Consider the following 25,458-nt stretch of genomic DNA (forward strand, 5'->3'; position numbering starts at 1 on the left):
ATTTGCTCAGTACTGCAGTCTATTGATTCACCAGCAAGCTTTCCGTTAAAAGTATTTCTGCTGTTAATCGTATTTGTTCTTTCACTTGTTTTTGCTACGGTTGATGATTCCCTCATTAGAATGATGATTAATACTTTGATATTTTATCAACACATCATCTTTATGCCAAGGTTCTAGGTCAAGTTCTGATTTCACGGGAAGACTAATTAATGACCTGTTTGCTATGAAGACATTTCTAACTTCACACCTCTGTCTGAATCTTTTTCTCCCTTAGGGCCATCAGCTATTCTTCTGGGCTAGTCTCAGCCTTTCATTCTATGGCGAGTTTCATCCAGCCACAAGTGAGGGTGGAATAGGGATACTTTCACCTCCAGTCCTAGGTGAGAGTCCTTTGGTGTCCCTTTCCTCTCTCTGAGTCCGCTGAACATTTAGCTGGAATTATTGTTAGTTTATTGGATCCATACTCTTTTGGATATCTGAGGAACCACATATGTTTCTCTCTTGACATTCTTTGCTGCAAAATGGTATTGTGGCTGATGTCCAAGGCACCCATTCACTGTGGTTCTAGGCCTTACATGATTAAGCTTAATAACATGTGCCCTGGGGTGGGAGTAGGAGCCCATGAGCATCAGGAAGGGCTGTGATTTGGATCTCAAGGGTTGGATTGGGCTTTGAGGGAGTAGGATGTCATCACTGGGGTAAGCATAACTGGCTGACTGATGAACAGGGCAGAGAAAAAACAGGACTTGGGTGCAGTGTATCTGAAGGGCCTCAGGTGCCTTGAAACAGGTCATCTGCCTCATGGATCCATCTGTTAATCGAGAGTCATTGTCCAACCGTGAGGCCAGAACTAGGAGGCACCTGCGTAAGATGAGGAGGGATATTTTTAAAGTAGATCTGGAAGGTAGGTTTTTCATATGGAGGGGACTGGTTTGATGGGACCATTTGCCAGAGGAAGTGGTGTATGCAGATTTAATTACAATGTTTAAAGGGCACTTGGAGAAGTAGGAAAGCATAGAGAAGTATGGGTCGAATGCAGGCAAATAAGAGCAAGCATTGTGGCCAGCGTGGACAAGATTCAAGATTGTCTAATGCTGGTCGGAGAAGAAGGCATTTGGCATGCCTGCCTCCATTGATCAGGCCACTGAGTACTGTACAGGCAATGGGACTTCATGTTGCAACCGGACAAGTCATTGGCGACCACACTTGGAGTTTTCTGTGTAGTTTGGGTCATTCAGCTATTGGAAAGGTTAGAAAATTTCCGGAGAAGATTCACAAGAATGTTACCAGGATTGGAGGACTTCAGTTAAATGCTATTTTCCCCAGAACAGTTCCCTCAAAGATAAAGGGACATAAGTTTAATGTAAGAGGGGAAAAGTTTAAAAAGGCGACGGGGAGCAGCTTTTTCTCACAGAGGTTGCTGGATGGGCTGCCAGAGAAAGCTGCAGCGCCGGGTACAATTACAGGTTTTAAAAGATTTGCGCAGATACATGAATAGAAAAGGATATAGACCAGACACAGGAAAATGGGACGAAGGGCCAATCTGTGCTATATTCTCCATGATGCCGATCCTCTTCTCAAAGTTATTGCCTGTACTGATGACCGTCTCCGGTATTTACTGCCTTTTCTCGGATCCGGCGTCCGCCGTTTCTGCTCTTTTCATGTTACTGGGAGGGAGTTATTCCTTGAGGACGACGCTGATTGGCTAAGAGCCTTTCGCTCGTTGTTGATTGACGAAGGTCGCAGCTGCCCGTCGCTGATTGGTGGAGCCTGTCGCCCGCCGCCGATGACTGGGTTATCCATTGTCTGCCATTGACTGGTGGAGACTGCATCTCTCGTCGTTGATTGGTAGGGTTTGAGCCGACCCCCGCTGTTTATTGGCGGACTAGGCCACCGAGCAACTCCTCCGGGTGAAGATGGCGGCAGGGGCGCGTGTGTCGAGTGGTCGCGATGTGAATGCAGTTCCAGACGTCGGGGAGAGCCTAGGTACAGCGGGTGGGCAGGGATTCGATTTCCTCTGCATGCCCATCGTGCACCCCCGCTTCAGGCGGGAGTTCTGCGCGGGGCCGGCTAAGGACCGGCCGGCGGCCCTGACCCGCTCCGATCTGTTGCTGTCTGGCCGGGACTGGAACACGCTCATCGTGGGCAAGCTGTCGCCATGGATACAGGCGGACTCAGAGGACGAGCAGGTGAGGAGAAACTCGGAAGAGGCCCTGCTGCAGGAGCTGAACTTTGCGGCCTACCTCGGTGTCCCCGCGTTCCTACTGCCGCTGCGGCAGATGAACAACAGTAACCTGGCAAGGGTGCTGATCAACCACTTGCTGACCGGACACCACTCCACGATCTTCTGGATCCGGGTGCCGCTCATCTCCTGGGAGGACATGCGGGAGGACCTAGTAGAGAATGACCCGGTGGTGCGCTCGGAGGACTGCAGCGAGGAGGAGACGACCTGGCTGTGGTGGCACCATTTCCGCTCCTTGTGCGACTACAACAAGAGGATCGCGCTGGCCCTCGAGGTCGGGCCAGATCTGCCGTCCGACGCTGTCATCGACCGCTGGCTCGGGGAGCCCATCAAGGCGGCCGTGCTGCCCACCAGCATCTTCCTGACCAACAAGAAGGGCTTCCCCGTCCTGTCCAAGATGCATCAGAACCTGGTCTACCGGTTCTTCAAGCTGGAGGTGCAGTTCGTGATCACCGGGTCAAACCGTCACTCGGATAAGGAGTTCCGCTCTTACCTGCAGTACCTCGAATATCTCAACCAGCACCGACCCCCGCCCAACTCGTACGAAACCTACGCCAAGGGATACGAAGACTACCTGCAGTGCCCGTTACAGCCCCTCATGGATAACTTGGAGTCTCAGACCTACGAGATTTTCGAGAAAGACCCGATCAAATACTCGCAGTACCAACAGGCTGTCTACAGGTGTCTGCTGGACAGGATCCCGGAGAGTGAGAAGGACACAAACGTTCATATCCTGATGGTTCTGGGAGCGGGCCGGGGCCCCCTGGTCAATGCCTCTCTGCGAGCTGCCCGACAGGCTGACCGGAAGATTAAAGTGTTCGCCATTGAGAAGAACATCAATGCTGTCGTCACGCTTCAGAACTGGAAGTATGAGGAGTGGGGGGACCAGGTGACAGTGGTCTCCTCTGATATGAGGGACTGGCAGGCGCCCGTGAAGGCAGACATCATCGTTAGCGAGTTGCTGGGCTCCTTTGGAGACAACGAGCTGTCGCCAGAATGCTTGGATGGAGCGCAGAGGTTCCTGAAGGAGGACGGAGTGAGCATACCCAGCCAGTACACCTCTTTCCTCGCTCCCATCTCCTCGTCCAAGCTTTACAACGAGGTGCGCGCCAGCAGAGAGAAGGACCGCGACCCGGAGGCTCAGTTTGAAATGCCCTATGTGGTTCGACTGCACAACTTCCACCAGCTGGCTGCTCCTCAGCCCTGCTTCACTTTCACACACCCTAACCGGGGTGTCTTCAACAACAACCGCTACAAGTGCCTGGAGTTTGACATCAAGCTGAATACTGTGCTGCACGGGTTTGCCGGCTACTTTGAGACCACCCTGTACAAGGAGGTGACGCTGAGCATCCGCCCAGAGACTCACTCCCCGGGCATGTACTCCTGGTTCCCCATCCTCTTCCCCCTGAAGCAACCCATTCCTGTGAAGGCAGGGGAAATGGTGTGCGCCCGCTTCTGGAGGTGTGCCAATCCCAAGAAGGTGTGGTATGAGTGGGCAGTGACCTCGCCAGAGTGTTCTGCCATCCACAACCCTACTGGCAGATCGTACACCATTGGCCTGTGACATGGTGCCCGTTGGCAGTTTTGGACGTGTTCCACTTGTAGCTGTGTGCATGTTCAATAGGTGGGGTAGTTGACAAGGATTGGCTCCTATCTCGTGCTGCTGAACTGTGATCTGTGTTGAGAGGTCAAAATGATGTGTTTACCAATGCTGGAGGGTGGGTGGGAGTATAAAATGGGAGGCTCCCAGTTGGGGGATATGTGATGATGCATTGTGTTACTGACATTAAACTGATTTTGTTGCAAAGCTCTTTAAAGTCTTTAAATCCGAAAATAAAAGGGGCAGCACGGTGCAGTGCTGCTTCACGGCTCCAGCAAGCCGTGTTTGATTTTGGCCTGCAATGCCACATGGAATTTATCCATTCCATGTGGATTTCCCCCAGGTACTCTAATTTCCTCCTGTATCCCAAAGTAGGCAAGTTGTTGTTGCTCCTTTCTGCGCCTTTGTGTCACATCGGCGGCAACCTTTCCGCTTCTTTACCAGTTTTGTCTTTTTTTTAACGAGGCCGAGTTGCTAGCTCGACGCTCAACCCAGCCCAGGTGGAAAACGTACAAAGAGCCAGCCAGGTTCGAACCTGGGACCAGTCACCTCAAAGTCCAGTGCGGATGCCACTACACCACTGGCTGGCAGAAAGTAGGTAAATTGGCGACCGTAAATTACCCCTAACATAGATGGGTGATAGGAGAATCTGGGTGGAGATGACGACGTTTCTAAGAGAAGTGGTTGCAGGGAAACAAGTGGGGAGATGGGATTGCTCTGATAACTGGTATAGACTCAGTGCATTGAATGGCCTCCTAAATATGAGATAAATGTACCACAAATGTATCTGGCCAGGCCTTTTTATTGATCCCAAATAAAACTGCAGCTGCTGGAATGTGGAATAGAATAGAAATTGCTAGAAGAGAGTCACTTTCACAGCATCTGTGGAAAGATGAACCAGGGACCCTTATAACTGTGGGAGCTTGAAATTTTTTTTGGTTATGCAAGCTCACCTCAGGCTGTCCAGGGTAGTACATGGGCTTCTGTTGCGTTGAGAGGGAGCAGTCTGGGTATGGGCTCCATTGTGGGAGCTCTGATTGGAAAATTCTCTCAGGGAACTGAAATCAAAAGCAAAGCAAAATGAACAGGTTGTCCAGTTCTGCCATTTAATTATATCAACTGTTCAATTTACACACAGATCACTGTAAATAATGAACTGACAAATTCTATCTCTCTTGTTTGGAGATTTCTCAATGAGACTGTCTACCACAATAGCTTTTTATGATAACAGACCTTGATTTTCACTAATTTCTTTAAGAAGTAGTTTCTGACTTGTGGTGGGGAAGACTGCTTTTGACTGACTTATCACTGAAATTTGATTTCTAAACACCAAATGAAAGGACCCATTTCATAATGCACAAGAAATAAAAAGTATGAATTGCATATCATCCAAGGGGATATATTAAAACATAATACTGTTCTATAGCCATATAAAGCAAACATACTTCCATAACACTGGTGATGTGAAAGGGGTTATACGTGCCATAAAATTGTAGACTTGGTATTATTACAGAGGTGCATTAAATCTTTGCTGAATAATTACCAAAATTACTTTAAACTGGAAGTTTAAAGTCTGCTGCTTCATATTCGGTTAGGAACTCATTGTAGTTTTACATCTTCCCAGAATCTCAGTGTATTCCCTGTATTTGCATTGGCCTTCCTGGTTCTCTCAACTGGCACAAGATTTGCTTGTGTAAGAACCTGCTGTCACTGAAGGTATAAAATGTCCCTCTCACTAGAGCTAAATGTACTGTGATATTAGAGATTATTTGGCCCATCGGATCCAATTTAGCTTCTAGTAAAGCAATCCCAGCAGTCCCATTTCTCCAATTTGCAATCTACACATTGAACAACCAGTTGTTTTGCAGATTTTCCAAATTATATTTATAGTAAAGGTGATTTAGTTGACGTATTAAGAATATCCCAGAGATATTGACAATAAGAGGGCATACTCCAGTTTCATGCTTGCTAGTTCAGTCCTGGATGAGATGAATGGTAAAACCGTGCAAATTAATTTTTATTATATTTACTGCCCCATGCTTGGAGCAGATGTACAAGGTATTGGTGCTTCAAAAATGCTGTTTATGCGTTTAGATTTTTTTCAGTGTAAACAAGTTGGTGTCTTTAAAAAGTTGGATAATTAAGTGAATCTCCATAGCTGGATCAAGTGAATGATCTCTCCACAATATAAACTCATTGGTGGGCATATTTGGGACAAACAAGTGAATCCCCACAGTCAGAACAAATTAATGGACTCTCTCTTGTGTGAAGGTTCCAAAGGATTGTGCTTGACATTCAATCACATTTCACACGACACTTGTATAGTTCACTATTTCTATTAAATTCTCTTGCCTATCACCCCTTATCACTTGGATCCACCTATCCAAGAGAGAAGAGGACTGCAGTAGTGATGAGGGATTCCTTGGTTAGAGGAGACGACACGAGATTCTGTGGGCGTGAAAGAGACACCCAGGTATTGCCTCCCAGGTGCCAGGGACAAGGACGTCTCGGGTGGGGTCCATGACATTTTAAAGGGGGAGTCTTAGCAGATAGAGGCACATGTTGGCACCAATGAGGAGGTAGGGAAAGGTTTGGGACCCTGAAAAGTGAATTTAGGGAGTTAGGTGAAAAAAAACCCCTCAAATTGCCCCGTGAAGAGGCTAGGGTTAAATCGGTGATTGCTGGTGGCGTGGCTTTAAGGGCCGGAATGGCCTTCTCCACGCTGTATATATAAATAGAGAAAAAAAATTTCAATAGAGAAAACAATTACAAGAATGGCGAGGCGGTGCGGGGCAGTTAAACATAATCTGTTGCCCCGCCTAAAATATCGGCGTAGCAAATCAAACTTGAATATATGAATTATTACGCTTAAAATGGTGGTTATCACTACCCAGAATGCTCTGCGGCGTAAACGGAACCCTATTGAAATAGAGAGGACCACGTGTGAAGACTCGGCTCCGGGAAGTAGAGCGGACCTTTGATCAGAGCCAGACGGTGAGTCGGTGTAGTTCTCCTTTCCTGCTACCGCTTCTAATTCTGCGCTGCACAAACAAAAATCATCGCTCTACACCGCGGTCCTGGTGAGCATGCAGTAGGTATACGAGCACTGTATAGAACCATTGCTGTGCTGAAGAGAATTGTGGGTTCTTATGCCGCCATCTCTTAAGCGTTTAGCTACAGCAATATTCCGCAAACTATAAATAAAGCAGTAACGACTGAACTTAATCTGTAAAGTAATTTTCAGCCGAATTCAAATTACCAGTTTGGAAATGTATTATGATTATTCATAGCGTGATTAGATTGCTAAACAGATTGTATAAGGGTCAAATGGATTTCTGAGCTATATGTTTCCGTGTTCCAGCATCTGTAGTGTCTAGTCTCTGTACTCTCAGGAATCTCACAAGCTTGCTTTGAGGGTATTGACGCTAAGTGTCTAATTTATTTCAAAAATTGAAATATTTTCTGACAATTCTGCAATGATTGCATGCCTTATTTACTCATTATTATTCACAATAGCTGTAAAATCCCTCTTGTCCACAAACACGAGAAAATCTGCAGATGCTGGAAATCCAAAGCGACACATATAAAATGCTGGAGGAACTCAGCAGGCCAAGCAGCATTTATGGAAAGTAATGAGTTGACGTTTTGGGTCGAGACCCTTCATCAGGGTTGGAAAAAAGAGAAGTTAGATGAAGTTGATGGCGAGAGGGGAAGAAGTAGTACAAGGTGGTAGGTGATTGGTGAAACCGGGGGAGGGGTGAAGTATAGAGTTGGGAGTAGGTAATAGGTGAAACCAGGAAATGGAAAAGCTCTTAACTTCATCCCCTCCCTCTCTCCTGGTTTCACCTATCACCTACCATCTTGTATTAATTCCTCCACCCCCCTGCCTTCTTACTGACTTATCTTTTTTCCCCTAGTCCTGATGAAGAGTCTCATCCTAAAACATCAACTGTTCACTCTTTTCCATAGATGCTGTTGTTCTAGTAAATCCCTCTTGTTGATTGGTTAAGGTCTGTAAGTGATAGATTCACAGAATTATACAACACAGAAAATGTGGCAAATCTTTTTACCATGTACAATAATTGCATTTTCCTTCATTAGGAACACACAGTACCTAAATACTTCATGCACACAACATGCTGGTGGAACTCAACAGGTCAGACAACATCTATGGAAATGAATAAACAGTCAACATTTTGCCCGAGACCCTTCTTCAGGACAAATAAGCATCTATGCTCTGCTTATTTATGTGAATGTGTATAAACTGACTCCATAACCTCCTCTAGCAGTGTGTTCCAGAAATCAGCCATTCTTGGGGGTGGGGTGGGGCAAGCCTCAGGTTCCCTAAAAAAAACTCTCTCCATCCACCTTGAATTTATTCCTGTTGTTTTTGATACCCCTATTGTGGTTTAAAAAAAAATCATGACCTTTCCTATCTATGCCTCTCATAATAAGTTGGGTAGAAAGCTGAAAAGCAGGACCTTCAGTGTAGTAATCTCCAGATTGCTGCCTGTGCTGCGCACCAGTGAGGGTAAGCTTAGGATGATTTGTCAATGAATGAGTGGCTGGGGAACTGGTGCAGGGGGCAAGGCATCAGATTTCTAGATCATTGAGATCTCTTCTGGGGAAGGTACAATCTGTACAAAAAGGACAGATTACACCTGAACCCGAGGGGGACCAATTTCCTTGGGCAGGTTTGCTGGGGCTATTGGGGAGGGTTTAAACTAATTTGACTGGGGATGGGAAACAGTGATGGGACTGAGGATGGGGCAGTTGGTATACAAGCGGCAGATGATGGGGCAAAATTGCAGTCAGTGGGATGAGTTGCAGTGTAACATGGACACAAAATCAAAAAGGTTGATAAATACTGGACTGAAGGTGTTATATGTGAATGCACACAGTATACAGAATATTGTGGTAAAAGTTTTTGATGACAGCATGGATTCAGAAAGGGCAGGTCCTGTTTGACAAACTTACTGGAGTTCTTTGAGAACATAATGAGTGCAGTGGATAAAGGGGAACAGGTGGATGTTGTGTACTTGGAATTCCAGAAGGCGTTAGATAAGGTGCTGCACAAGAGACTTATAAATAAGACACGGATGCATGGAGAAGGAGGAAGTGTATTGGCATGGATAGTGGATTGGTTAACCAATAGAAGGCAGGGAGTTGGTATAAATGGGTGTTTCTCTGGTTGGCAGTCAGTGGTGAGTGGGGCATCACAGGAGTTGGTGCTGGACCCGCAGCTGTTTACCATTTACATTGATGATTTGGAAGAGGGGACTGAGTGTCGCGTAGCAAAATTTGCTGATGACACTAAACTGAGTGGAAAAGCAAATTGTACAGAGGATGTGGAGAGTATGCAGAGGGACATAGATAGGTTAAGTGGTCTGGCAGATGGAATACAATGTTGGTAAATGCGAGATCACCCACTTTGGAAGGAATAATAGAAGAGAAGATTATTTAAATGGTGAAAGATTGCAGCATGCTGTTGTGCAGAGGGACTTGGGAGTGCTTGTTCATGAATTGCAAGATGTTGGCTTGCAGGTACAACAGGTTATTAAGAAGGCAAACGGAATGTTGGTCTTCATTGCTTAGAGGGATTGAATTCAAGAGCAGGGAGGTCATGCTGCAACTATACAGGGTACTGATGAGGCCGCACCTGAAATACTGTGTGCAGTCTGTCTCCATACTTGAGGAAGGATATACTGGCTTTGGAGGCAGTGCAGAGGAGGTTCAACAGGTTGATTTCAGAGATGAAGGGGTTAATGAGGAGCGATTGAGTGGCCTGGGACTATGCTCTCTGGAATTCAGAAGAATAAGAGGGAACCTTTATAGAAACATACAACATTTTGAAAGTGATAGATAAGATAGAAGTAGGAAAGTTGCTTCCATTGGTAGCTGCGACTAGAACTTGGGGACATTGCCTCAAGATTCAGGGGAGAAGATTTAGAACAGAGATGAGGAAAAACTGTTTTTCCCCAGAGAGTGGTGAATCTATGGAATTCTCTGGCCAGGGAAGCAGTTAAGGCTTCTTCACTAAATATATTTAAGATACAGTCAGATAGATTTTTACATAGGGGAATTAAGGGTTTTGGGGAAAAGGCAGGTCGATGGAACTGAGTTTACGGACAGATCAGCCATGATCTTATTGAATGGCGGGGCAGGCTCGATGGGCCGATGGCCTCCTCCTGCTCCTAGTTTTTATGTTCTTATTTTTCCTGTCTATTCCTCTCATAAGCTTGTTTACTTGGTATCTGGTCATCATTCAGTCTCCTTTTACTTCAGAGAACTCAAGCTTAGCTGTCCAGTCTCTCTCCACAACTAAATTAATTCAATCCAGTCGACATTCTGGTGAATTTTCTCTGCACTCTTCAGTGCAGTCGTGTACTTCCTATGGTCACAGAATCATAGAACATTGCACCACAGGAAGAGACCCTTTGGCCCATCTAGTTCATGCCAAACTCTTAATCTGCCTAGTCCCATCAGTCCTGGACCATAGCCCTCCATACCTATCTCATCCATGTACCTATCCTAATTTCTGTTCCATGTTGAAATCCCACATCTACCACTTGTGCTAGCAGCTTGTTCCACACTCGCCACCCTCTGAGTGAAGATGCTCCCCCTCAGGTTCCCCTTAAACATTTCACATTTCACCCTTAACCTATGACCTCTAATTCCAGCCTTACTGATAGAAGCCTACTTGCATTTATCCATTTACACTATCTATACATCTCAATTTTGTATGCGTATCTCCATTAAATCGCACCTCTTAGCATTCATTTCAAGAGGACTGGAACTGCACACAACACTCCACGTGCCACACACATCAAAGTTGCTGGTGAACGCAGCAGGTCAGGCAGCATCTCTAGGAAGAGGTACAGTCGACGTTTCAGGCCGAGACCCTTCGTCAGGACTAACTGAAGGAAGAGCTAGTAAGAGATTTGAAAGTGGGAGACTTTCAAATCTCTTACTACCTCTCCCACTTTCAAATCTCTTACTAGCTCTTCCTTTAGTTAGTCTTGACGAAGGGTCTCGGCGTTTGCGTTTGGTAAAGCCTGCGTCAACGCGTCGCCGCAAACACTACGCAAAGCAGACGCGGAACCCTACGCGAGAGCTTGCGTTGCTGCGACGCGCACCTCTCCCAAAATGTAACCGCACGTCGCGGCAACGCAGAACGCAACAGCTGTGATTGGAAACAACAGGAATTCTGCAGATGCTGGAAATTCAAGCAACATACATCAAAGTTGCTGGTGAACGCAGCAGACCAGGCAGAATCTATAGGAAGAGGCGCAGTCGACGTTTCAGGCCGAGACCCTTCGTCAGGACTAACTGAAGGAAGCTGTGATTGGTCCGCTTGGTAGCATCGCATGTCATCCTACGCTGCAATAGCTTCCCATCGAAGGGCAGGGAAGGAACTCTGGCTGTAATGCTTTCCATAAAGCTTTACAGAGCTCCGAAATTATGCAGGACTCATTTCGCACGAAAAAAGACTCTTTCTTCAGTTAGTCCTGACGAAGGGTCTCGGCCTGAAACGTCGACTGTACCTCTTCCTAGAGATGCTGCCTGGCCTGCTGCGTCCACCAGCAACTTTGATGTGTGTTGCTTGAATTTCCAGCATCTGCAGAATTCCTGTTGTTCGCGTCTTGTTTACCCCGAGACTACCATGACCATGAAGCCTTGCGCGGGCAGGTGACTGCGCATGCGTGACGAGCGCGAATTGCCGAGCGACGCAGGTACACCATCGCACAAGTATAAATGCTCACAAACAACGGGAATTCTGCGTAGGTCACTTGCGTAGTGGAGATGCTGGCAGTGTTGGTTGCGTTGCAATGGGTGCAGAAAGCCAGACAAGTCAAAGTATTGATATGTTCAGATTCATCCTCAGTTCTAGCAAGTTTAAGGTCTTTTCACACAAACAGTCGGCAAGGTGTTCTTTATGAAGTCCATCAGTTAGTTACAAGAATTGCAAATCAGGGAGGTCAGGTAAAATTCCTATGGGTTCCAGCACATGTAGGGGTGTTTCCATTACCTACCCTAGTACCTGCAACACTCTTTTGTATTTGATATAAATGCCTCCCTTTCCCCTCCCTGTCCCATCTTTCTTGCCACATTCAGTTGACTTTTTCCCAGATTACACACTTAACCTCTGCTTTACTGATACTAATGTGCATTTCCACATTTTCTTTCTTTAACGCCCTCTTTGCCAACTCATCCACCATCTGTATCTCACCATAGCCTCAGACAGTGCCACAATTTTCACATCATGCGTAAACTTACGAATCTTTCCTGCGATATTCACATCATAACTATGTCACGAACAGCATGGGTTCCCACACCAGTCTCTGTGGTGCATCTGTAGTAACAGACTACCAGTCAGAAAATATTTCTACCACTACTCCCTTCCTCCTTTTACTTTTTGATTCTGATCAGCCAACTCCCCTTAGATCCCATGTGTCTTACCCAAGTAGATCCTGAGGCATACCCTGCAGGATCTTGCTGTGTGTGTGTGTGTGTGTGTGTGTGTGTATATAGCTAGCCCCGTCTTCATCAGTCTCCCTGGGTGTCTCTTCAGAACAAATACGGAACCAAATTAGTGAAACAGGACTTCACCTGCACAAAGCCATGCTGACTATTCTCAATGTCCCTCTATTTCCAAATGAACATACTGTCCCTTAGAATTTTCTCTAATAATTCCCCTACCAATGACGTAAGGCTCACAGACCTGTTGTTTACTGGAATTTTATTCACCATATATATTTACAGTTATTGGAAATTTGTTGTGCTGTGTTGGCTGCAACATGCATTAAAACAGCATTCAACAACTACAAAGCATTATATATAAAAATACAATTAGAGGTTAAAGTACAATATGGAATAAAATGTGCACAAATACCTTTATGTATTTATAATATAAACAGCATTATAAAAAATGATTTGGTGTTTGCAGTGTAGTGACTGTTCAATAGATAGATGAGAGTGGGGTTTATTAGAATGGTTGATCAGATTAGTTGCCTGGGGGAAGGAAATTTTAAGGTGGTGTGAAGTTTTTGTTTTAATAGCCCTACGGGCTTTCCAGAAGGGAACCTTTGGTGGGGGGGAGGGGAGGAAGTTTGCGGGCTCAGTGGTGTCTGCAATATTTTTTTCCCGGCCGCTTCTTTATGCTGGACGTGTACAAGTCCTGCAGTGCTGGTCGACTGTGGCCAATGACCTTTCCTGCTGACCTGACAGTTCATTGATGTTCTTGAATATTGAGAGGATGCTGCATCAAACCAGACAGTCATGGCTGATGTGAGGATGCTGTCTAAGATGGCAGTGTAGAACTGCAACTGTATCTTCTGGGGAAGATGGAATTTTACCAATTGCCGCAAGTATATCCTCTGCCAAACTATTTTGTTGATGAAGGAGATATGGTTCTCCCACATGAGGTCATGAAAAATAATAATGCCCATCTTACTCCAGACTAATGTACCTTGCCGTCCTAATAAATTTCTTGAGAACGCCCCAACATTTTTACATTCCCCAGGGGCTCACTTGATTGTAGTTGCCAATACCTGTCAAATGTTCTTATTTTACCTCCAGCTCAAACCTTCAAACATTTGTTATGTAAGATTCCCTAATATTATCATCATTTCCTGCCACCCTAACCACAACATGCTGACCCTGAACTGTTGCTCTGAAAAGACTAACACTTGTCAGAGGTTGTTTTACCCTCAAGTATCTCCTTCCAGTCAACTTCCACCAGGTCCTCTCCTGTGCTATCAAAATCAGCCAATTTAGGACCTTAGCTGGAGGATCAATATTATTCTTTCCATTGCTACCTTGAAACTTGCATAAATAGGGTCATGGTTCCCAAAGTGTTCCCAAGTTAATGCTTTCACCATAACCATAGTTTTAACTTGTGTCACGCACTGAATTCCAGAGTCGTTGCATGATTTTTTGTTTCATGTTCTCCCCTTCCCTCTATCCTTCAATGGGGATACCCTAATATGGTATGATGCAGAATTCAGCAAAGAATTTTCATTTGGTTTAGAACAGTGATAGAATAATTTATAGTTAGTAAAAACCTTTTGAATCTCAGAGTATATATGGAAGTTATTTTATAACATCCACTCGTGCCAAGAAAATGGTAAACAGCTTCACTAATGCTGGTTGCCAGAGTGATTTAGTTGTGTGTTGTGAAGCATCTGTCATGTGATAGGAAATTGTTCTTGTTCTGTGGATATGGAGCGCTTGGTCCCAGTGTAGGTTGATGTCAATAGACAGTTTAAATGGTTCGGCATGGACAAGATGGGCTGAATGGCCTGCCTCTGTGTTGTACTTCTCCATGAACTTGTGCTTTTTTCAACAGCTCGGTTTCCCATTTTGTGGGGAAATATTGGAGTCAATACACTAATTTCATCAGGCCGTCACTATAGGCTGTGAATAATTCTGGTTCCTACCACATCCAATTCATGACACCATGCATGAATACACTCCAAGCAGGTATGTTACCCCAACATTATAAACCTAGATTTTGTACAACAACCTTTGCTCTGATACCTTTTCAAATGCGTTTTCAATATTCATGTATGTTCGGCTAGGAATTGCTGCCAGCAGCAAGCTATTCATGCTTGTCGTTCATTTGCTTTGCAAGTAGATACTTATACCCTGAAGATTCAAACTTGCTACCAAGTGCTGTTCTAATTCTAATGGCAAGGTCCTATTGCTGGCGAGGTGCTGAGTAATGCAGTGAAAGTTCAGAACAAGATACTGCTGTGAATAGATTACAAGGCAACCATTCATCTGATTCAGAGCAACTCTCACAAAACGCTGGAGGAACGCAGGTCAGACAATGTCTGTGGAGGGGAATAAACAGTTGACGTTAAGTCCTGATGTATGGTCTCCACCCGTAATGTTGACTGTTTATTCCCCTCTGTAGATGCTCCCTGACTGGCTGAGATTCCTGGCACTTTTGTGTGTGTGTTGCTCTGGATTTCCAGCATTGGCAGAATCTCTTGTTTAGCAAAAAGTCTAGACAAGTTTTAGTGCATTGTCTAAAGAGTGTATACTTTGAGTAAAGGGGCATCAGTGAGGCAGGAGCACTGGTCCATTGTGTTTATCATTTGTCAGATTCTCTTTTCATTTGAGACAATACTTGAGCTACAACCTGAGGTCTGGCTGCAATTTTGGGTAAGCACTTTCCTTACCAGTAATTAGGAGAAGAGCCCTGGCAGGGAAAGATGGTCTGTGAATATATTGCCTACTCTTTATTGTATGACTAGCAGTCATCAGTTTTCTTTCTGTATGTGGCATGTCCACATCCTCAATAATGTTATCCTTAAAGCATTCAGCTCATAAATGGACCAAGTACCTTTGGCTCCAAATGCCAATCTCACACCCCTTGAGTGCTTGCTGCTGGGGTTGTCTGGAACGTGGGGAGCATCCTAGGTCCTCATAGGTCACTGGATGTTCATTTCACTTGCATGACTTGCCATTCCTTACTGGCTTCTTGCTTAGATGAGCTGGCAGAGCAGAAATTAATTTGAATATAATACTGGACCAATGCTCCTGCCTGACTGGTGACCCTTGACTCAAAGTATACACTCTTTAGACAATGCACTAAAACTTGTCTACACTTTTTGCTAAACAAGAGATTCTGCCAGTGCTGGAAATCCAAAGGAACATGCCCAAAATGCTAGAGGAATTCAGAAGGGCAGGCGGTATCTATGGAAATGACTAATGGTTGATGTTTTGGGATGAGATCCTTTTTCAGGGCCAGAAAGTAAGGGGGAAGAGACCAGAGTAAGAATGTGGAGGGAGGGGAAGGAGGACAAGCCAGAAGTTGGATGGTGGGGGGTGGGGTGGATGAAGAAAGAAGCTGGAGGTGATAAGTGAAAAAAGGTAAAGGGCTGGAGAAGAAAGATTCAAAGAGAAGAGGAGAAAGGAAGGAGGAGAGGCACCGAGGGAGGTGATAGGCCGGTGAGGAGTAGAGGTAAGAGGCCAGAGTGAGAAATTGAAGAAGAGGAAAGCAGAAGGGGAAATCTATTGGAAGCTGGAGAAACTGATGTTCATGCCATCAGGTTAGTTGGAATATGAAGTGTTGCTCCAGCCTGAGAGTGGCCTCATCATGGCAGAAGAAGAGGCTATGGACTGACATGTCAGAATGGGAATGGGGATAGGAATTAAAATGGTTGGCCACTGGGAAATCCGTTTTTTTTTTCAGATTGAGTGGAGGTGCTTGACAAAGTGGTCCCCCAATCTATGCCTATCCTCACCAATGCAGATACAATAGACGACCCCAACAGATTTGCAGATGAAGTGTTGCCTCACTTGATAGATCTGTTAGGACCCTGAATGGTGGCGAGAGATGAGATGAATGGGCAGGTGTAGCACTTCTTCCAGTTGCAGGGATAAGATCAGTGCGGAGGGACGAATGGACAAAGGAATCACAGAGTGCGATCCCTGTGGAAAGTGGAGGGTTGGGGGGTAAAAATGTGTTAGGTGGCTGTGAATGACGTGCTGGATGGAGAGGCATGGGGTGCTAGACAAGGACAAGGGAAACTCTCTATTCCTGTTAAGTTGGTGGGAAGCTGGAGTAAGGGCAGACGTGTAGGAAAGGGGAAGATGCTAGTGAGGCCAGCATTAATGGTAAAGGAGGGGAAGTCTTGTTCTTTTGAAGAAGGAAGATTTCTCAGATGTTATCAAAGGAAAGCCTCATCCTGAGAACAGATGTGGCAGAGATGGTGGAACTGAGAAAAGGGAATAATATTTTTTCAAGTGATAGGGTGGGAATGTACAGTCATGTTAGCTGTGAGAGTCAATAGGTTTATGCAAGATATTAATAGACAGTCTGTCTCCAGAGATGGATACAGGGAGATGGAGAAAGGGGAGAGAGGTGTCAGAGATGGATCAAATGAATTTAAGGGCAGGGTGGAAGTGGAAGGCAAAGTTGATAGCTGATGAAATTGGTGAGCTCAGCGTTGGGTGCAGAAAGCAGCATCAAAGCAACTGTTAATGTAGCACAGAAAGAGTTGGGAAGCAGTACCAGAGAAGGCTTGGAACATGGACTGTTCCATGTAGCCAGTGAAGAGGCAGGCATAGCTGGGACTCATGTGGGTGCCCATGCTACACCTAGCATTGGAGACAGTGGGAAGAACCCGAAGAGAAATTGTTGAGGGTGAGAACCAATTCTGCCATATGGAGGAGGGTTGTGGTGGAGGGTAATTGGTCGAGCCTGTTGTTGAGAAAGAAGTGGACAGCTTTAAGCCCTTTTGATGGGGGAATTGAGATGTAAAGTGACTGGTCTTCCATGGAGAAAATGAGGTGACCAGGGCCAGGGAATTGGAAGTTGCTGCAGACATCAAAAGCATGTGAACTCTTCTGGATGTACATAGGTGGAAGGGAAGGATGAAGAGGAATAAAAGAGTTGGGCTATGGAACAATGAGTTCAGTGGGGCAGGAGCAGACAGAAACAATGGGCCCACCCAGACAGTCAAGTCTGTGAATCTTGCGATGGAGGTAGAAACAAGCAGTGGTGGTGGTAAGGGAACTATAAGGTTGGATGGGAGATCTCCAGAGTAGATAAGATGGGATCCATAAGACTATTTAGCTGCTTTTCTATCTGTGGACAAATTCAAAGGACCCCATCTCTATTACAAACACTCCCAGTTTTGATCAATAAGTTTGCTGATGAAATGAAATTAGGAGGAGGTGTTGTTGATGATAGTGAAGGAGATTATTGTAGATTGTAGGGTGGTCTTGATCAGTTAGGGAAGTGGTCTGAAGAGTGTTTTCAATGCAGCATAGGTGATTTGGGAAAGTCCTACCAGTGTAGGATTTATACCAGGGCAATAGGGAGTGTACTGAAACAGAGGGACCAAGCAGGAAAGTGCATTGCTCATTTAAAAACAGAGTAAGTGGTGGAGAGAGGCATTTAGCACACTTCATCAGTCAGGGCATAAAGTAGAGGAGTTGTACAAGTTGTTAGTGAGTCCACACTTGGAGTATTGTACACAGATTTGTTTGCCCTATTGTAGAAAAAGGTGAGATTAAAAGAACGCAGAGAAAATGTAAAAGTATTATGCTAGGATTAGAAAAAGTTAGATGTTGGCCAAGCTAGATCTTTATTCCTGAAGATATAGGAGAATGAAGGGTCATCTTAGAGAAATGTTAGAAAAAGCATGGAGGTGGACAGTAATGCCTTTTCCCCGAGAGTCTAAAACTAGAGGCATAGTTTGGGGGGGGTGGGAGAGGGGAAAGATTTAAAAAAAAAATGAGGTACAAACTTCTCACACAGTGGGTGGTGTGATGGAACGAGTTGCCCGAGGAAGTGGTTGAGGCAGGTACAGCAGTATCATTTAAGAAGCACTTGGATAGGTAGATGGAAAGGCAGGGCTTGGAGGAACCTGGGCCAAATGCAGGAAAATGGGCAGCAGAGTCCTTATAGACTCATTGGGCCAAAGGACCCGTATTCATATCCAATTGGTCTGTAGCTCTATGACTCTGGTTCAGAATGAAAGCATTGACAGCTATAATCATCAGTGTGCATAATTGTACATGGAACCCTATCTGCTGAAGCTAGAATGACACAAATGAAAGATTCATGAGGAGGTTGATCAGGATGAGAAGGACTGAGTTGTAGGGAGAAGATGAGCATTATTCACTGGAACAGGGGAATGATGGGTTACCTTATAGTAGGTTTAAAAATATCATGAAATTAATATTATAATAAAAATATCTTCCCCCATCGGAGTTGAGGAATCATGAATTAGAGGGTACAAGTTCAAGGTGAAAGGGGAAAGATTTAGTAGAAACTGAGGGGCAACCTTTTCATCCAGAAGGTGGTCTTTACATGAAGTAAGCTGCCAGAGGAAGTAATTTTAAAAATACTAATCTGAGGAAAGACATCTTTGCCATAGAGGGAGTACAAAGAAGGTTCACCAGATTGATTCCTGGGATGGCAGGTCTTTCATATGAAGAAAGACTGGATGAACTGGGCTTGTACTCGTTGGAATTTAGAAGATTGAGGGGGGATCTGATTGAAACGTATAAAATCCTAAAGGGATTGGACAGGCTAGATGCGGGAAGATTGTTCCCGATGTTGGGGAGGTCTAGAACGAGGGGTCACAGTTTGAGGATAGAGGGGAAGCCTTTTAGGACCGAGGTTAGGAAAAACTTCTTCACACAGAGAGTGGTGAATCTGTGGAATTCTCTGCCACAGCAAACTGTTGAGGCCAGTTCATTAGCTATGTTTAAAAGGAAGTTAGATATGGCCCTTGTGGCTACAGGGGTCAGGGGGTATGGAGGGAAGGCTGGGTTCTGAGTTGGATGATCAGCCATGATCATAATAAATGGCGGTGCAGGCTCGAAGGGCCGAATGGCCTACTCCTGCACCTATTTTCTATGTTTCTATGTTTCTAAACACGAGGAATTCTGCAGATGCTGGAAATTCAAGCAAAATACATCAAAGTTGCTGGTGAACGCAGCAGGCCAGGCAGCATCTCTAGGAGGAGTTACAGTCGACATTTTGGGCCGAGACCCTTCGTCGGGAAGTAATTGTTGCATTTACATTTTAAAAAAACACACAGGTGTACATATAGGAAAAGTCGAAAGAGATACGGGCCAAACATGGGCAAATGGTACTTTCTTAGTTGGGGACCTTGTTCAGCATGTCCTAGAAAGGGCCTTTTTCTGGGCTGTTTGGAAAAGAACCTTAACAGATTAATTGGGCAGGTTCTGTGAAAAGAAGCACTTGCTATTTTAGGTCCAGAATCCAGTGGTGTTTTCAGATTTCAAGCAGCTATAGTTTATATGTTTTCTTTAGTGTTTTGCTATCTAATGACAAACCAATTCTGGAAAATGTGTTTGAACCTTTTTATAGATACAGTAAGCTCTCTGATGATAAATGGATTCAGTATTGAGGTGAATGCGCATAGATTGAGATCTATGGGTACACAACAGTTGAAACAGGGATAGAACAGTTGAATCAGAATCTTTTAGCAAGGGTAGAAGTGTCAAAAACAAAGAGGACATATATTTCAGGGCAGAGGGGAAAATAAAGGAGATGTGTGGGGGTAGTGGTAGAAACCGATATTATATTGGGGTTTATGAGGCTGTTAGTTAGATGCACAAATATACAAGGAATGGAGTGTATGGTAATGCAAATAGGAGTTTAACTGTGTTTAGTTGCTGCAGACACCTCTGACTAAAAGGCATGTTCTTGAGCTGTTCTATGTTAATAGGCAGCTAAAACATAAGCATATTTGAATCGATCTTTGATACATGCAGATGAAGGGATGAGGAAGGAGGATAGAAATCAACCATATTGCAAGTGGACACTGAAAGGTTCAAGATCAGAAGCAGAATGATGCAGTCTAATTTCTGCAATTGCTAAATGCCCAAAAATTTACAAAACTGTCCCAGGATGTCCTGCGCACTCAATAACTTACTAGAAGCAGTCAGCGCTGTCAGATTTATCACATCAGGCAATATCCATTCGCTAATAAATTACCATTTGAGTTCTGACAGAAGTTTGTGGTTGCCATCAACTCTGGGTTTATCCAAATATGGAACAGAAGCCAACTGTTAGTTAGACCATGGAAGAGGCTGCCTTTATATCCATGGGCCACTTAAACACTTGAGAGCAGGTCAAGGGTCACCATGTTATGGTTTTGATTAATTGAATGCAGAGAGAACATTTTCACATTGGAGAAGGAAGGGTGGAAAAAGAAACAATGAGAGGCAGTAATAAAATTGGTGGTGGAGGCTGGTAGTCACAACATTTGTAATGAGGAGAGCACGGGAAATAAAAAGTTACAGACCCATCTCTGGTAAACAGGAATAATATGGGTGATTGGTGATAAGGAGATGGCAGGTGAAGAGGGCCCATTTGCCTTGATGGATAAAACTGCTATCAAAAAATCCAACAAAGAATTTGGAAAAGACTTCTTAAGAAGCAGCAAGATTGTGGTACTCAATACTGCAGGATGTGGATGAATCAAGGATTCACCTAGCATTGAGGGAATAAAAGTTGTGCCCTTAGATTTAAATGAGATTCTAGTGAAGCAAGAAGCATTAAATCTCAGCACTGTCTGAGCATAGTCTCTTTCACCATCACAGTCTCCTTTCCATTAATAGTCCAGACTAAAATTGTTCTGATTGCATAGGGCCCGTCATTAACACTTAAAATCACCTGCAGGAGCTCAAACACCTTGGGCACATTCATCCTTACCAGCAGCTGAATTTCTGAATCAATTCCCGGCAAATAAACAAGCTTTAGGTGAGACGTGTTGCTCCTGGCTTCTTCAAAGCTGCTCCATTTGTCTTTTGAATTGCTCTGCCTGATCTTCCTGATTTCTCCGAAGCGGTTCCACCTTTTCCTTCAAGGCGTGCTTTTCCCTCACTATCTGTGTCTTGCGTATAACTGGGCTATATCAGCCTTCATGTTAATGCGTACCAGTGTGTTATTGGAGGCACAGGATGTCTTACTAACTTGCTCTATGCATATTAGACATGCTGTCCTCAGCACATATGCAACCCGTAACTTATCAGTTGTCACAGCCTCGTCTTTGTCTTGTAAATATTTTCATTTCTCCCAGGACAATGACCTACAATATTGCATGTTTGTTTAATTGTTTTCCTCCGCTTCAAGGTCACTGCTTCTGGCAGAACTCAATTTGTCTTCCAAGTGCGCACTGAGACAAAACAATGACAAATTCAATTCAGCTTTTCAACGATAGAAGCAATTATTTCAATTCTTCAGCATTTCAAACAGACCCAAGGGTCGAATACTTCGGCCAAGCACCACTACAGCTTTTCAGTCCGACCCAGTTGGACACAGCAACATTTAACTACTTCAACTGTATTTCAAATTCAAACACACACAGCGCACACTACAAAAGGGTCGTACTTCCCACAAGCTGCTATCTGTTTGGATATAACTTTCAAAATCTTTGCTTTCAAAATGTAACGGCAAAACTGATCCCAAATCAAACAAAACAGTTGCCACTGGCCTGCGAACGTGTGGACTTGTGTGATGTGCCCACAGCTCCATTGATTGCTCTGAAAGCAAGTTCCTTATTAACAATTAGCAAACATACAATTAAGCATCATTGAGCATTATCTCAGCAATCAGCAAATTATGACCTCCGCCAGCCCCAAGCTACAAACTGCTGCGAAATAAGCATAAATACGTAACTTATTCCCTTCACTTTTACCACTCCCTCTCTGATGTGACTAGTGACCACAATAAGTGCACAGCGCATGGCTTTGACAAGTTGTAAGGAGATCACGACATTTACTCTGGAAACTACGAGTCCAAGAGTTGGCAGAGGAGGTTAAAAAAAATCATGAGTGACATAGACGAGGAGAATTGCCTGACACTTTTGTGTTCCTCCAGCATTTTGTGTGTGTTGCTATGGAGATTTATCACCATTTCTTCTCCTCCCTCTTCCTCAAGTAGGAATGTTTAAAACTAGAGAATATAGTCTAAGGCAAGCCGGGAGGAAACTTCAAAGGGAGTACATGTAAGTGCATGCACACGCACACACATCAGACATAGGAACAGAATTAGGCCATTTGGCCCATTGAGACTGCTTTGCCATTCCTGATTTATTTTTCTGCTCAAACCCCCTCTCCTGCTTTCTCCCCACAACTTTTGATGCCCTGATTACTCAAGAACTACTTAACCCCACCTTAAAAATTGACTTGGCCTGCACAGCCATCTGCCACTGAATTCCACAGATTCACTATCCACTAGCTAAAGAAAAATTTTCTATCTCTATTCTAAATGGATGTTCTCTATTCTGAGGCTTAGCCCTCTGGTCCAAGACTTCCCCCATTATGGGGAAACATCCTCTTCATATCCACTCCATCTTGGCCTTTCAATATTCAATAGATTTCAATGAGACACCCCCCCCACCTCCCCATTCTTCAAAACTCCAATGAGTACAGACCCACAGCCATCAAACAACCTTCATATATCTTTCCTGGGTCCTCAGATGTTAACCCTTTCATTCCTGGGGTCATTCTTGTGACCCTCCTCTGGACCCTCTCCAATCCTAGCATATCTTTTCTCAGATAAGGGGGCCAAAACTGCTCACTATACTCCAAGTGCAGTCTGAATAATTCCTCATAAGGCTTCAGTATGACATCCTAGCTTTTGTTTTCTAGTTCTAGTCTAAGTGCACCCTAATATTTTATACAATGGCAATGACTTCCGGACTTTCATATTCAAAGCCCTAGCCAATAAAGGCAAGCATACTGCACAATTTTCCACACTTGCCTTGTTCCTTTCATGGAGCTATAGACTGGTATCCTGTACCCAAAGGATTATAGTTTTCAGGAGAGGGAAACCAGAGGTCCATGAGCCCATCCTCATTGGAGGATCAGAGGTGGAGATGGTTAGCGACTTTAAATTCCTTCGTGTTATTATCTCAGAAGACCTGTCCTGGGCCCATCATATAAATGTAATTGCAAAGAAAGTGTGTCAGCACTTCTACTTCCTTGGGAGTCTGCAGAGATTCGGCGTGACATCAAAAACTTTGACAAACTTCTACAGCTGTGTAGTGGTACAAGAACCTCAGGACTCACACCACCAGGTTCAAGAACAGCTACTACCCCACAACCATCAGGCTCCTGTGCAAAAGGGAATTACTACACTCATCTATTGAGATGTTCCCACGGCCAATTATCTTACTTTGTGGACTAGTTATTTTATGTTCTCATTATTTATTGCCATTTATTTATTTTTTTCAATTTCACATTTATCTTCTATGCTCTACTTGATCTTTCATTGATTCTGTTATAGTTACTGTTCAATAGATTTGCTGAATATGCCCGCAGAAAAAAAAGAATCTCAGGGTTGTGGTGATATATATGTACTCTGAAAATAAAATTTACTTTGAACTTTGATATCCTACACTGTATACTTTTCTCTTGTATGTGACCTCCAAACATAAAAATGACTGTCAATAACAATAAGTAACTAGTGTAAAGGAGGAATTGCAAGGTGATGTTCATAGACCATTCAGAAAACTGATGCTAGTCTCACCTCGTATGGAATAGTTTCTCACCCCTGGAACATTGCTTCCTTAGGGAGGACCAAAGGGGATTTGTAGCCAATCAGAATGGTTAGGGAGAGAATAATTTCCTTTGAAGACCACCATGGCTGTCTGCATTTGGAGATGGGTGAGATATTTAATATTTTTCAATGTGGAAAAAAATTAAGGAAGCCAAGGAACTGAGGTGAATAAGTGATCTCTTGGACCACACACAAATTACCAAAGATAATATAGGGGTCTAAAGTACTTTAAGGCTGATAAATCCCCAGGGCCTGACCACATACCAGGAGTACCTCAACGAAGCATGCTTTGCCTACTGCTCTAACTTCTCAACACTCATGGGAGTGTGACTAGGCACAACTCAAACAGCATCTATAGATTCACCAACGTTATTGGCAGAATCTCAGATGGTGACGATGAGGTGTGCCGTTGCAAGATAGATCAGCTGGTTGAGAGGTGTCGTAACAAGAACCTTGCACTCAACATCAGTAAGATCAATGAATTGATTGTGAACTTCAGAAAGGGGAATGCACAATGGTCCTCATCGAGGGTCAGCAGTAGAAAGGGTAAGTAGTTTCAAGTTCCTGGTTGTCAGCATCTGTGAAGATCAACACTGGACCAAACATATTGATACAGTGATGAAGAAGGCACAACACGAGCTATATTTCATTGGAAGTTTGAGGTTATTTGGTATGTTACCAAAGGTCAGCAAATTTCAGTAGATGTATCGTGGAGAGCATTCCAACTGATAGCATCATTGTCTGGTATGTAGGTGCTCATGCACAGGTTAAGAAGAAGCTGCAGAGGGCTGTAAACTCTTCATCAAGGACGTCAGCCTTCCCATCATTAAGGGCATCTTCAGAAGACAATGTCTCAAGAAGGCTGCTTCCATCATTAAGGACCTTTCCTATCTGGGACAGCCACTCTTCTCATTACAACCATTAGGGAGGAAGTACAGAAACCTGAAGACACACACACACAACATTTTAGGAACTGATTCTTTCCCTGAGCCATCAGATTTATGAATGGACCATGACACTACCTCAATTTTTGTTCCCTTTTTGCACTGATTTTAATTTTTTTAATCTTGTAACTTATAAAAATTGTTTCATGTATTTTGCACTGTACTGCTGTCACAATGACAAATTTCATGAAATATGTCAGTGATAATAAAGATGATTCTGACATGCATCCTCAGACCTTGTTGGCAGAGAGGGAAGAAATTGCAGAGGCTCTTGCAGAAATATTTGCAACATCTTTAGCTACAGGTGAAGTTGTGAAGGGCTGGGGGTTGGCTAATGGTGTACCATTATTCAAGAATAACAAACAAACCAGGAAGCTACTGGCTACACACCCCAACATCAGTGGTGGGAAGTTACTGAAGGGGATTGAGGGAGAGGATCTACCAGCATTTGGGTAGAAATGGCTCAGTTAGGCACAGCCAGCACAGAATTGTGCATGTAAAATAGTGTCTCAAATTTGTTTCTTTGTAAGAGGATCGATGGGAGTGGGGTAGTAAACGTTACCTATGGACTAAGATGAGAAAATCTGCCGATGCAGGAAACGTGTGTGTTGCT

General features: G+C 44.2%; 2 protein-coding genes across 2 annotated transcripts in view; one reads left to right on the forward strand and one right to left on the reverse strand.

Moving 5' to 3' along the window:
• Positions 1-21,213, reverse strand: part of LOC134352828 (gastrula zinc finger protein XlCGF8.2DB-like) — a 90,895-nt gene extending 69,682 nt beyond the window's left edge. Inside the window, exon 1 of the mRNA XM_063060314.1 lies at positions 21,052-21,213. The gene's annotated coding sequence lies outside the window, so the exon portion shown is untranslated. The remainder of the gene's footprint in view (positions 1-21,051) is intronic.
• Positions 1,863-4,222, forward strand: prmt5 (protein arginine methyltransferase 5). Its single transcript, XM_063061297.1, has one exon. The coding sequence runs from the start codon at positions 1,917-1,919 to the stop codon at positions 3,804-3,806; it is 1,890 nt and encodes a 629-aa protein (XP_062917367.1). The 5' UTR covers positions 1,863-1,916; the 3' UTR covers positions 3,807-4,222.
• Positions 21,214-25,458: the final 4,245 nt, after the last annotated feature.

The sequence above is a fragment of the Mobula hypostoma genome, chromosome 10, assembly GCF_963921235.1.
Source record: "Mobula hypostoma chromosome 10, sMobHyp1.1, whole genome shotgun sequence".
Lineage (NCBI taxonomy): Eukaryota > Metazoa > Chordata > Chondrichthyes > Myliobatiformes > Myliobatidae > Mobula > Mobula hypostoma.

Bases quoted from the DNA above. Each gene is read 5' to 3' on its own strand.
- prmt5 (XM_063061297.1), top strand. From the start codon at position 1,917: ATGGCGGCAGGGGCGCGTGTGTCGAGTGGTCGCGATGTGAATGCAGTT.